The sequence below is a fragment of the Falco rusticolus genome, chromosome 12, assembly GCF_015220075.1.
Source record: "Falco rusticolus isolate bFalRus1 chromosome 12, bFalRus1.pri, whole genome shotgun sequence".
NCBI lineage: Eukaryota > Metazoa > Chordata > Aves > Falconiformes > Falconidae > Falco > Falco rusticolus.
This window is the reverse complement of record NC_051198.1, coordinates 18758383-18771998: the sequence shown is the minus strand read 5'-3', so window position 1 is coordinate 18771998 and position 13616 is coordinate 18758383. Positions and strand designations below refer to the sequence as shown.

General features: G+C 37.0%; 1 protein-coding gene across 4 annotated transcripts in view; it reads right to left on the bottom strand.

Annotated features, from left to right (window-relative positions):
• Nucleotides 1-13616, bottom strand: part of THADA (THADA armadillo repeat containing) — a 162342-nt gene that overhangs the window by 91526 nt on the left and 57200 nt on the right. For 3 of the 4 annotated variants that reach the window (XM_037405051.1, XM_037405054.1, XM_037405053.1), the window contains exons 27-28: nucleotides 13447-13536; nucleotides 11962-12093 (exon numbers count right to left, since the gene is read on the bottom strand). In XM_037405051.1, the coding sequence (XP_037260948.1) occupies nucleotides 11962-12093; nucleotides 13447-13536 (222 nt within the window). Of the gene's footprint in view, nucleotides 1-11961; nucleotides 12094-13446; nucleotides 13537-13616 lie in introns of those variants that run through there. The other variant, XR_005106923.1, reaches the window with a different exon arrangement.

The following is a 13616-nucleotide window of genomic DNA, read 5'->3' as shown; positions in this document are numbered from 1 at the left end:
GATTTTTCCTGGATCCCACTTAGATATAGTCTCTTACCTGTTAATAAAACTAAACAGAATCAATTCTCAAAAAGTGAAAGGAGTGAATGCAGATACAACTGAGTAACAAAACCCAACAATCTAACCTAATGTAGCAATTTTCTGTTTATTGTTATACCAGCCTCTAAGATCAGCTACACACCTTAACACTGAGTCTACCACCTGTGTTCTTAAATATTCATTTTATCTAGGATTTAGCAATAACTACGTGAATCAATCTCTTAAGCTGTATCAAGACAAACCGTTACACAATTACGGTAATCACTGTAACTCAGTTTGTACCTGCAGCAAAACCCAGCAGCTTAAAGAAAGAAATATTTTAAGTCTGTTAAACTATTCCGGTTGCTCCTCTTGCAGCAGCTTAACACACTACCATCCCCGAGATCAGTGGTGGCAGTTGCCTTGCCAGGACATTGCAGAAAGGAACAGGACCTCCAACCTTGGCCCCTTCACCATCCAGACTCTGAGCTTCACCTGCCAACAACATGACTAAAATCCGTTGCAGGCTGCCTCTTCTCATCATCTCTGCAGGCAAGTACAAGCAAAGGAGTCTGGCATCTGTTAGGGCATATGTGTGTGCAAACCTGTATTTAAAACTGTTTCATTGTCTTTGATTTGAAAAATACTTGGGGGGGGGGTGGGGGGGAAGTGTTTTCAGTATGCGACACTTTCTTTACATGCACATCATGTACAGACTTTAAAAACTAAGAAATATCAAAAATGTCATTATGTAAAAACATCCAGTATGCTAACTGGATTTTATTGTATCTCAAGGTAGCAACAAGCAACGAAACGTTCAAAATCCTCATGTGATACATTCCTATTAAATCCTGAGGGCTGTTAACAACTATTGAAGCTGTACTCCACGCTGAACTCAGTACTGTTTATCTAGGTGCACGAGGTACTGGATGTAAACATGTTTACTTCAAACAGGCCATGATCAAGAACAAAAAGTCAATAAATCTGAGAAGGTTTCACTTTGTTTAACTGTGGATTCAATGCATTTCCACTCCTCCGCTCCGGCTTTAACACTTAGATCCTGAACAATCTTCCTAACTGACAAGATTTATGACCAACTCTTATAAAGCACAAAGATTCCATACTCCTCTGCACACATCAAAGTATCTAATTTATTACTCTGGCTACAAACAACAGAACACTAGCTGTAAATAAATATATCTTAAACTTTTTTGGGGGAAGAAAATCCCCCAAAACCAAAAAACTGCAGGTGTTTCCTATGTGCTTATTTTTCTTCCTTTCTTATTACTCCCCCTCAACAGACCTTCTGTTACCCAACTCAACAAACCAAGTAAGGATTACCTTTTATATGAAGGTTACAGAAACAAATGAATAGATCTAATTTGAACATAATCACATCTGTACCTGAAAATATGTCCATTATATTAAGTAATACCTACAGTTGTTAGAAGGATTAACAAGGAGAAAATATCTCCAAGTTTACTTGATGTTGTCACAGTGATCTCTGCATCACTAATTATGTCACTGCTTATTAACAGTACTTTATGCAGTCCTACAGATAGTATCGCAGCATCACCATTTTGTTGTCAGCTGAAATACATTCACATCCATTGCCTCCACAAAGTGTTGGAAGAGGGAACAGCAGCCATGAAAACAGAACTGAAACAATGGGAGAACAGCCTGAACAACAAGGAATGGAATTTCTGCAGAAGGAGCCTCTAATCTTGTAAGTCAAATCAAGTATCCCACCACCATCACAAAAAGAGTTTGGGAGAAGAGGGCAGCATGAGGCATGAAAGGCAGACTGGCAGTTCAAACAAACCAACTCTGCCTGCTAGTTAAAGCATTTTAACAGCCTCTAGGTTTTTAAAAGATAAAACTGATTAAAAAAATTGAATAAATAAAATTCAAATAGATAGTATCCTTTAAACCCTGGAGCTAATTATTCCACCAGGTCCTAACATATGCACTGGAAAGAAAAAATTGTAATAAAGCTTCTGCCTGATTCTATGTAGACACAGTAAGCTGTATGAGAAACAGGTTTCCTCTTTCTTGCACCATGCAGCTATACAGTTATTTTATCAGCTCTAAAGCAAGAATTAAAACCATGACATTACATTAGGGGAAAACATGGATGGGGATCACAAAGACAAGTATTTAGCAACCGATTCAGTTCCTATTAGAAAGAGTTTGGTTATTAAGATTCAAGAGCATTGTGCTGTCTGTATTAAGTGAAATAACTCAAAAAAATACACTTTTTTTAGACAACAATTCCTCATGATTACATACTGGTTCACTTTCTTCCCTTCAGGTTCTCTCCTTAAAGACTAATTTTAGCAACTTTCAAATTCAATATTACAAGTTTCCAAGCAAACAGAGGTCCAAAAATAGCATTTTAAAAATACTCATTCTTCCACACAATTAACATAAATTGGACTCCTATACTGGGGACAAATCACCAGGATAGTACTTATTCATTAATGCAAGAGTAAGGTTTTCTAGAATCTGAACAATAATTTGCTATACATGTACCTATTTTTTTCATTCATTTATTGATTTCCTTGGTTTGTATTTACTTCTAAAGAAACACAACTCTCTCCCATTTTGTTAGAGTTCTGTGTCCCTTAGCAATTAAAGTATCCAGAGAATTTAGTTTTTAAAATTTATTCCACTGTGGATACCTGTATTGTAATTGACCTGAACACAATTTTTTGTTCTTTAATCTGAAATTAAGAACCAAAAAGAACCCAGAACAATCTGCGTTTTGATATAGCATCTCAATATTTACCTGAGAAGCAGAAAAACATTACAAAAGTATCAACAGTTTGCCGGAGGTTTTAGATCTACAATCAACACATGAATGTCTGAATGTATCCAGGGACAGAAACAGATCAAGTTTAATTTTAGGTTATTTATGCAGTACTAAACCTCTACATTCTTATCTATTTTCTTTAAAGTGAAGTTAATGGTTGCCCAAACATAATGTATATAGAGGCTAGAAGTTAAGTATTTTATTCTTCCAACTTGGGCAATTAAGATAAAACTTTATGTTTTTGTAAGGGCAATGTTTTCCACACAAGCACTCTAATGAATCAAGAGTAGCTGTAAATACTGCAGGAACTATGCAGGCAAAGTACACAGCCTTTTATTTGTGAAAGCTGTCCACAGGCTATGCCAGGAGCTGTTTCTCCATATGTTTCCAAGGGCTTTCTAGGAAGAAACTACAGACACTTCTCTCTTCTAGTCACCAAGACCTAGGTTATTGTAAGAAGTGGCCAACTGATACCAAGCAGAACCAACAACAGAAACTTGAATTGCTCTGGTTCAGCCAGCCAACAAACTAAGATCTCTGAGGTATAAGCCTATGAAAACTGGTTTGATTTTTTTCAACTATTAAGTTTACTTATGTATAAACTATAGACCAACTGAAATATGTTATCTTCAAATGGAGATTTGCTATAGAACATGCTGACACAATTTAAAATAACATCTCTTTTCTTGCATTATTATCATCAAGAAATCTTAAACATTATCTCCAGGTAGCTAACCTCTACATTTACTTAACTATTTGTTTAGAGCTCCTTCCATTAGTTTTTCATGCACAGCATTCTAGAGAAAATACAATTGCTCTTAACTCAAGGTCATGTAAAAGAAAAATATTAATTCACAACCATATTTCAACTTTGTTATTTGTGAATTGTTATTATGATGTTTCACAACTACAGAATAACTAAAACAAACACATACCACTTACTACCAAAACAGGAAAAAAGACAACAAAAACGTAGACAAATTATCTTCTGTCTTTGCAACTGTATCATTATTTTTAACTCTGTGAAAGGGAAGCTGAATGTATAAATCAAATCTCAGCACACCATGATAATTTGGAAAGCTTCAGGTAACTGTAAACAGGAATGTAACAAGAGCAATTTTCAAAACTTACTATCAGACCCATGAAAACAACCAAAGGATCTTGGTTTTCAAAGACGCTTTTCTTCCAGCCATACCACCAAAAGCAGCTAGCCCACTGCCAGAAAGCTCTCCCGATATTGACTCCTCTTAGGCTGGTTTTCGTTAAAAATACTGGCTTTTCAAAATATCATTGTACTTGGTTTTCCTTGACACACCTACCATCCTCTGCACAGTTAATGCATTATTTGTCTCCATTTTCATGTTCCTTCCCGCAAATACATTTGCAGAACAAGCTAAATGTTAATATTTGGCTACTTATCCTGACCAGCAAAGTACTTACTGACTGGGTAATTTTAAGTATGTAAATTAATAATACAACAACTTTGCCAATCATGTGTTGACAGTTGAGCAACCCATACATTTTACTGAATCATATTTCAAAAGAGAAGTAGTATACACCAAATTTCAACTTAGGATCCCAGCCATCGGCCCTCTTCTTCAGGAATCTGCAACACTGGAGAAAGACAGTTCCTCTCAGTGGTCATGAACACTTCTCTGCTAGACATCACTTTCTACTTCCCATGAATCTGACAGGTCCCTACAGTTTGTGAATATTTCCTAAATTGCTTCAGATGATAATCTGCCAATGAAAAATAAACAGATGAACACAGTGAAATCTGGAATATATAAGGAAGCAGTAATATATAAAGGAATATATACATAAGGAATCAATGATGAGTATCTAGTGGTTGTAATATTCCCCATCAGCATCACTTGAGCATGAAAGGAACAACTGCCCACAGTTTAAGAGAAAAGGCTGAGGAATACAGCAAAGAACATAAAAAATGTACAATGATTTTTTTACTTGATCAGAAGGTCTTGAACAGCCTACTGCCAATCAAGCACATTGTAGTACTAGAGAGGACTGCAATTTGAACTTAATCAAAACTGAGAAAGCGACACACTGTTTACCATTTCTTATTTAAATATGCTAAAAAAAAGCCTAAAGCCTTCTTATTAATAAATACTTACAGTGACCCATAAATACTTTTACAGATCAGTGCTATTCACTATGCAATCACGATTGCACAGAAAATAGACTAAGTAGAAATGGAAGAGTTCCAAGCCAGTTCCAGCTAACAAGAGGAGTTATGCTCAAAGGGTAAATGCATTCCTCTCCCTCCCCTCTCCCCCAGCCATGCAAAACTTCCATCTTAGATGTCAAACAAGAGATTAACACTGCAAAATACAGAAAGAATCTAAAAACAATGTATGTTTTAGAGGTGTACATTGCTCTTTTTTCCAATGCCTATGCCAGTTCATGTACTTTGAGAACCTTGCCTATAATCAAAAGGCTATCTGTCTTCATCTTGCAATGACTGGTCAGCCCCACAAGCTTCCCCAGCAAGGACAGGGAATTCCAATGGGTCAGAGCCTGCTCCTAGTAGTATCACAGGGATTCCAAATAATAAGTTATTGCAGACAGTTATAATACTAAGAAGTTATACTGATCAGACACTAGATTAAGGAAGAAAAAAAAACCAGAAACCAAAGACTGAGAAGATATGCATATGATACAGAAAGCCAGAAATGCTTTTATAAACAACTGTAATCAAGAGCAACCATTTTAATACAACAATGCTGCAATAAACATACATAGTTCTTTTAATCTAATATGAAAAGGCATTCCCACAAGATGTCTTTGCTTATCAGATCCCTGATAAGACTCCAAGTCTTACAGAAATGACAGTTGAAAATGGGCAAGTGTTAATATTAATTCTCCTGCTGGTACAATAAAGGAAATAGAGGAGAAAGGCAGATGAAGCACAGTGAGCACAACTGTTCAGCTATCTTGCTTGGCCACTTACCAAAGGATAGCAGTGTTTAGCCTACAGAAAGTCAGATGGCTGCTTTCAAGTCAGATACATGATAATATACTAGACCTACATATGCAATTGTACATGTGTGAAACAAAACAAAAATCAGGGAAATTGAATTCAAACAACTTACAAACAGCAATTTTAATGAGGTATACATGACTGACTTCAATCAAGCTCTTCCAAAACAAACTGAAGAGATCTTTTATCAGAAGTACCTCACTCCCCCATCTTGTGCTCTTTATTCAGTGTAAGGTTTTAAACTTATTTCAAAGTCTCACAGACACTCTTGGTTTTACATTTGAATTTTGTTTCTTTATTACTCCATCTTAGCCCAGACCCAATTCCTGTGAAGCCTACACAAGCTTTGTCACAGGGATACAATGGAACTGAACTGGGCACATGACAGATACAACTTAACATAATTAAACACAACACAGAGCAATAAACTAATAGGTACAGGTTAACAAAGAATATTCTTTTCAAAACAGCAACCCACATGCAAGTAACATTATTAATCAGTGAATATTTAAATTCACACCACCTTCTAAAATATTAATACTACTATACTTGGGTCCTTTTCCTTAAAACATTTCTTTAAAAAGCAAGCTCTCTCAGATTTGTAAGATAATAAGACAAATCTGTGACTCCTAGAGAGCCCCAGAATTCACGGTCAAGTGCTCCGCTTCCTAAGAAGCTAAAATAAACCTGGATCAATCTCAATTATTTAATACACATTTTTCACACTGCCTAAAACACAGAACTCTGTGATTTGCAACGTTAGTATACACAGGTTACAATAGTAAGATCATAATTTTATGTATGCCTCTCTATGTAAGTGGGTTTATTGTTCAAAAGCAAAAGATGTGAACTATGGCAATAATATTGCCCCCCTTATCTGAAGTAAACTGAGCAATGAAGACTGAAAGGAATATGCAAGGAATTTGTAAACGTAAGTAGAAAATAATGGGGAGAGAAAAAAAACAGGCAAGGCTGCATCAGAACGACATTTTGCATCTTAGTAGGAAAGCATCAAAGAACAAGATATAAATCAGTCAATGGCAAAACACAGCACAATAACATAAATATATTAAATGTATCAGGCAATTGAAAACCGTATTTGGGTGATACAGTACTATGCAACATCATGAGGTTGCTTCATTACAAGGGAAAGATCATTGAGCTGTTAAAAACTTGTCCTTTGTACTAGGCTCAGGCAGAGTGCAACTGAAGGCCTATTTTTAAATTTCCAACAAACATTTTTAAAAGATGGACTGTGATCCACTTGGGCCAATAAAAACTGCAGAACAAAATTAATTGTAAGAAATCAAAACTTAAGTTCCTACTTCTATTAGAAATCTGTATTTCAGGTAACAGCATTTTTAAAATAGCTTTCTAAGCTTGTTGGTATCTGACAAAAGCTCTGAATAGCATTTCGTACAGAACAATTTATGGAATAATCTCAGTGTTATTAACTAAACCTCTTGGACTTCAATAAAGGAGTCTGATCTCACATTTCACTCTTAAATTTTAAGAAAAATCTTCTGTAACCTGCACATTATCTGGTTCACTCTTAAATTTTAAGAAAAATCTTCTGTAACCTGCACATTATCTGGTTCACTCTTAAATTTTAAGAAAAATCTTCTGTAACCTGCACATTATCTGGATTGATTTTAAAAAGATTTAACTGTAAGTCAACAAAACTTAAGTGTATTTATCCACTCAATAAAACCAAGAGTACTGCATTACACGCATGGGCTAAAGACTCAGGTGGAATTGTGGCCCCTAGGATTTTTCTTTGCTCCCGCCACCCCCCTCCCCGCAACTTCAAAAGAAATTGGGGCCAACAGTCCGCATCACTTCTTGCGGAGGGCAGACTCACAGCTGTAAATCTCCACTAAAAAACATAATAAGTGAGACTCACTTAATGCATCCAGAAACAGTACACCAAATCCCTAGGGTAACAGATTTTTAGAGTTGAAGACTTTTGGCCTAACCCCTTCAAAAAGCCCAAGAAAATAGAGTTTACTGAAGGAACGCCATCTTGGCCCCACAGCAGGCAACCAGCATGGCTGGACGCAGGCTCTGCAAGCACTGCACAAGGACATGCTTCACAGGAACCCCTTGGGACACTGCATTGGTACTTGTGAGGGGCTCCCATGCAGCAGGTGGGCACCACCAGCACCACAGCAGTGCACAGGGGGCACTCCTGACAGCTCCCACCATGTTAGCCAAGTCATCTTTTAAGAAATTTACAGAGCTGACTTTGCCAACAGCCTATATAGGGGGTTTCAAAGAGTCTGTTCTGACAAGCAAGCTGTGAATGTTGTAGCTTCAGCCCCCGCCCCCCCCCCCCCAAAAAAAAAAGGGCAAACAGAAGAAAAAGTGTACCAATAAGAGAAATCATACCATCTTCAGCTGTTTCCTCTGCCTTTCCAAGGCATGGGATAATTAGACCAATGTAAATCCACATTCCCTCCAGCAGATGCATCCAGCCCACTTAAGTAACAGATTTATTTGAGCTTTCCTATCATAGCCACTATGGCAGCAACTGAGCTGCCAGTTTGCTCACAGCTGACATGGACTTCCCCTCTTCTTCTCCAAGCGCTTTTAGGAATGACTTACAGTAACTGAGCAGCTGACAACACTCCATCCTACAGAAAATTTTTCCTCGCCACACACAATTATTTTCCTTGCATCTTTGTGTCCGTCATTAACTAACAGTCACAGTAATTATCCTTGTATATTAACTCCAAGCCCACTTGAATGCAAAACCAAAACAGCACTATACCAGTTCGGGGTGGTGGATGGAGGGGGGCAGGAGGGGGAAAAGAACAGCTGTAAAGGACTAGTGCTTCCCACTGCCACCTACCCCAATCCCAGACTAAAAACAGCATCAGGGGATTTTGTATTTTAGCTCCTCCATTTTACATAAAGATGCAAGTTATAAAATTCTACACAAGAAAACAGCATCTATTTCATAGCTGTGTTAATTTTATGGAAAGATGTTCACATTTCTATTTAAATTGTTCTCAGACTGAATTTCTTCAATGACTTGCAACACAACCTACCTAGAAGCAATGCTGTTTTGAAATCTGTCTATCTGACAAAATTTTGAAGTGGAAATTGCACTGGGAATTAAAAACAGTTTTGTCAAGTGGAAAACAAGGCACATACACCCAAAGATTTTACAAAATTTTACATTGTTTATCCTTTTAAGACTAATTTTTTAAAAGCTTCACAAAGGATTAAACACTCACACTCCTAAATAGGGCTAGACTTCAATTATTGAAAAGTATCCAAGTCAATACAGCGATACCCATTTTACTCCTTCAGAGCATTCAGCACAGAACATTTAACACTAAACAAACACTCTGTCAATGCCATGGTACAAGAGGACATAAGGTAACTCAAATTTAGATCAGTCTAAAGAGATTACAGGTCTTTGGAAGGGGGAGGCGAAAGGGAGGTTATGTTTTTGTTTCATACTTAAAACATTACCTCCCGATTACCTCCCTTGTTAATCGAAAACATTCTGTACATTCCTTCATCTCAGAAAGTAACCATTAAAGCAGACCTATCTAGCTATTAAAAAAAAAAAGATGAGGTAATAAGTTGTGAATCAAAGTGTTCCCTTCCAAATAAAACATCTGCAAAAGGAAAGGGGAAAAAATAACTTTTAACAGAACTGCAGATAGGTAATCAAATGCCCTAGTTCAACAGGGAGTAACGAGTATGCATGCATACAGAGATTGAGATTTGTCCTTGTAGCATTTAATCCTACTCATATTGTGCAATTCGTCTCAGCACGGTCAGAGCAACCACAGCAATACTCCCACTAGATGGAAAATTCCACTCAGACGTAAGTGAAACTCTTCAGAAGCCCAATTTGAATTCTTCCTGCTAAACCCAGTTTTGTTCACAGAACTGCTCATTTGCTTGCAAACACAGAAAGTACTCTGTCCAGAGCCACAAATGAATGCCTCTTCATTGCGCGCCGAGCCTCGGAAAGAGCCTGAAGATCCGTTACGGGTTATATTCACCCCTCCTCTCTCCCTACCACATAAGCAGTATCTTTCCTTGACAGTGACACAAATATAAAAATCTCACAGTAAAAATATGGCAATTAAATGTTGTAATTGCACTGGGCTACACGTAATTATATTTATATGTAGAAATTATGTAATGCAATACTATATTGAGCAATTCAAAGGGACAGTCAATATATACAATTTAATGTCCTGATGCATAAGGCCTTCAGCAGCAGGCTTCCTCTTTGATTCCAAGTGGTTACTTCACAACAATCTTCATTGCTACCTTCTAAAGAACAACTAAACTAATAGGAAAGATTTTTAATTTCGTTTATCTACTCCTGTAGAACAGAAAATAGGAAGGGAAACAGAAGGGAAAACAGCAGCATATTTATCTTACCCAGGTAATCACCCATATGTATTTCAACTAATGCAGTCAAGAGTGAACTGAAAACAATCGTGGTATTCACAGAACAAGGGTGTTAAGAGCTGTTCACAGAAACAGAGCCAGAAACAGCACACTGAGCTATATTATAAACTCACACATTTCCCCCTGCAGAATCCTTGGTATTGTCCCCTGGCAACCATAAAAAATGCTAATGCTTTGCTAAGTAACCTGACAGAAAACGCATGTCTACACACCCAGATAAAATTTTCTGTCTGAAATACGCAAGAATTTTACTGTAGTCTTAAACCTGTATTCACAACACTTACTGCTAAATTCAATGGAAAGGAAATGCAGAAAGCATCATCTTTATCTGCCACACCACTCTCTTTAGGAGCATAGTTAAAGGAAGGTAGATGCAATGATATAGGTCTCTTAAATGCTTCAGGGTCTTCTTTTACAGATTTTTATTGGGTTTTTCTCCCCACATCTTCTGAATGGATTTAAATGACCTCAAGAGAATAAGCTAATTAAGTGTGAAGAGTTATTTTGCGGGTATATGCACCTTGCCAAAAGCAGCAGTCATAATATAAAGACAAAACTCAAAAGCTGTAATCAGAAGCTTATCAAAAGTTAATCTATTACAGATATCAGAAAATATGCTGAAACATTATATTAAAAAAAATAATATAAATAAGAAAGCATTCTCTGGTGTATTGGCATAAAAACAGAGCTAATCAATGATGTAACTAACAAATCCAGTTTTAAACATTTCCCCTAAATGCATTTAATATTCAAACACAGAAGAAAACCAATAATTTTTAATTGTTAAACACATTGCATTTAAAACCTTTTTTTAACTACAAGGGGTTTTCCTCTTAAGAAAAAATGGTAGGTTGTTATTTATTCTTGAAAATTCAAAAACTTTTTAAGAAGCAAGAGTTACATCACACTTGCTGTGAAGAATAAGCAGAGCTATTATTATTTTTTAACATAAACAGTAGTTTAAAATAAAAATTGGAAGATCTTAGGATAACAACTTTATCTTGTTTCACTACTAAAGGAGCAACATTAAGTACAGAACTTTCTCCTCCTATTGCTCTGAAGCTTTCACACGGACAGCAAGATTCCTCTCAAATACAGATTATGCTTATTTCTCTTCACTTGCCACAGCCCTGTTCCTTTTTCTACCCATCTCACACCAGGGGCATAGAGAATAGCAGTAATATCTGCTGAATATCTTGATGTAACCACCATAAGTGAAATTTACACTGTATAAAAACTTAAAGATATGGATATATCCTTTGAGATGACTTTTCATCTAGCTATATATACATGGATCGAAATGGATATATAACACACACACATCTACAAATCTATGTATTAGTCATTACATTTATGTAATGTTACAAACAATCACTCCGCAGGACTGAAAAACCCATCAGATGTTTGCATAGCAAATTGCATTGCCAAAGTCAGTCAAGGTCATCAGTTTTCCTTTACTCTCCCTCTCTGTGGCCACAGCCATGCTGTACAGCGTTTACAGATGGAAGGTTTAAAAACAAGTCATACAATGGCTTGGATGAGCTGAAAAGCTGTCTCACCCCTCAAAACAAGCATTAATAATAATTTAATAATAATTAACACTGAAGAGAGCTTAAAAGGGCATTTTAGAAAAAAGTTCAAAGATGTAAGAAAGAGCGCACATCACATAAAAACCACCACAAAATCACCTTACCTTATAATAAATGGGACAAATGGTGCCATGCTGAGTGCTGAGTAAGTACCATCCATTGGAGATGGATAAAGCCTTCCGAGGATTAAAAGCAAAAGGAACAGGCTTGGATGGATTTTCAGCTCTTCAGCTTCACTAAATAAAAAAATGGTAAGAAGCATTTGGTGAAAAAAGCATCCTCCTCCATGCTAGTCTTGAGACCTTTCCACACACAATACCTTCTGTGTTTCTGGTTCAAGGAGGTACACTAGGCTGATCATTACAAGAATGTGCAAACCCTGCTGGGATCAAACATGGCATCCAGTTCTCCTACAGCACCACTGGGGACCCCTGTATGAAGGCACGTAAGGCTGTGCCGCCTTTGCTTTCCTACATTAACCCAGGCCTCCTTTATTCCTAATACAGTGACCTGTCTTCGCTTTTAAGTAATATTAAAAACCATCATAGATAACGTCACTCTAGAAACTCAGAAACTGAGAAAGCTGAATTAGAAAAAGATGGTTTTAAAAAAGTGTCTTTTTTTTAGTCTGGAAGGGAATGAGTATTTATTAAATAGCAGGCTTTATTAAAGAATAGTTCTTGTCATTGACACCAAGTGGCTACTAGTCATACTGTAAAAACAATCAGAAATCCAAGTCAAAATCAACACTTCTTGATTTAGTTAATGATTAATGGTAACATACAAGCCTTAATATGCATGGAAAAAAGCATTCAAGGCCAGTATCTCAGGCAGCAGCTTTCCATCTTTTTCAGTTAAAAGAATTCCCAAAATTTTCCAGTGACGACACTGGCACCTTTCAAAATGTCAAGTAAAGCAGACTGCTGTGCGGAATATATACACCCTCTTTTCTCAGAGCAGCAACTGCAAAACATGCAACAACTGGTGAAACTTCTGCTCCCAAGTATCCACCTCAGGCCCGTTGCCCATAAATCAGCTGCTGAACTTCCGCTGTTTATACCACAGCATTTTAAGAAGAAACAAAGCCAGCACTGGTTTACTTTACAAGTTCATGAACCTGGGGGTAACAGCATCAGTGTCATCCCAAACGATATCATCTGCATTGATCAAATTGGAGTTCTAAGCCACCATTTGTGGAGTCCTTAAGAAGAGCTCAAGGACCTTCCTCAGAGTCAGTGTTCATTTAGGGTTATATTAGGCCTACGACCCCGTTATCACTTTAAAATGTTAGGAAGTCTCATTGTTAAACATGAGACAGTCAAACACCCGGTTTCTGTCTTTCCCTGAAAAAATACACATTCTTTAACATATGATCCTAGGAATGTGGCAACTACTAATTACTCAACAGTAGTTCATGCTCCACAGACTTACTGTAATGTGCAAAAGTTATAGGAAAAATAACTCAGCAGCAGACACTAGTAGAACTGTATTGTTTCAAGAAGCACTGATGAAAAGAACAGCATTAGGGTGTATGTGACAAGTCAGTTTAACCTTTTCACTGCACTTTATATTTCTAAGCTTTCTCTTACCTGTTCAAAGTATTGGTTACAGCCTCCAACTGCTTGAGAAGGAAAGGATAAAGACTTGGAAACCAAGAGAAAAACTCCCTTCCTGTCATTCTGCAGAAGGGAACGAAGAAGAGTTACAATTCACATTCTACAGTAATTAGTTGCACTCAAATTACCAGTTTACTTGTTGG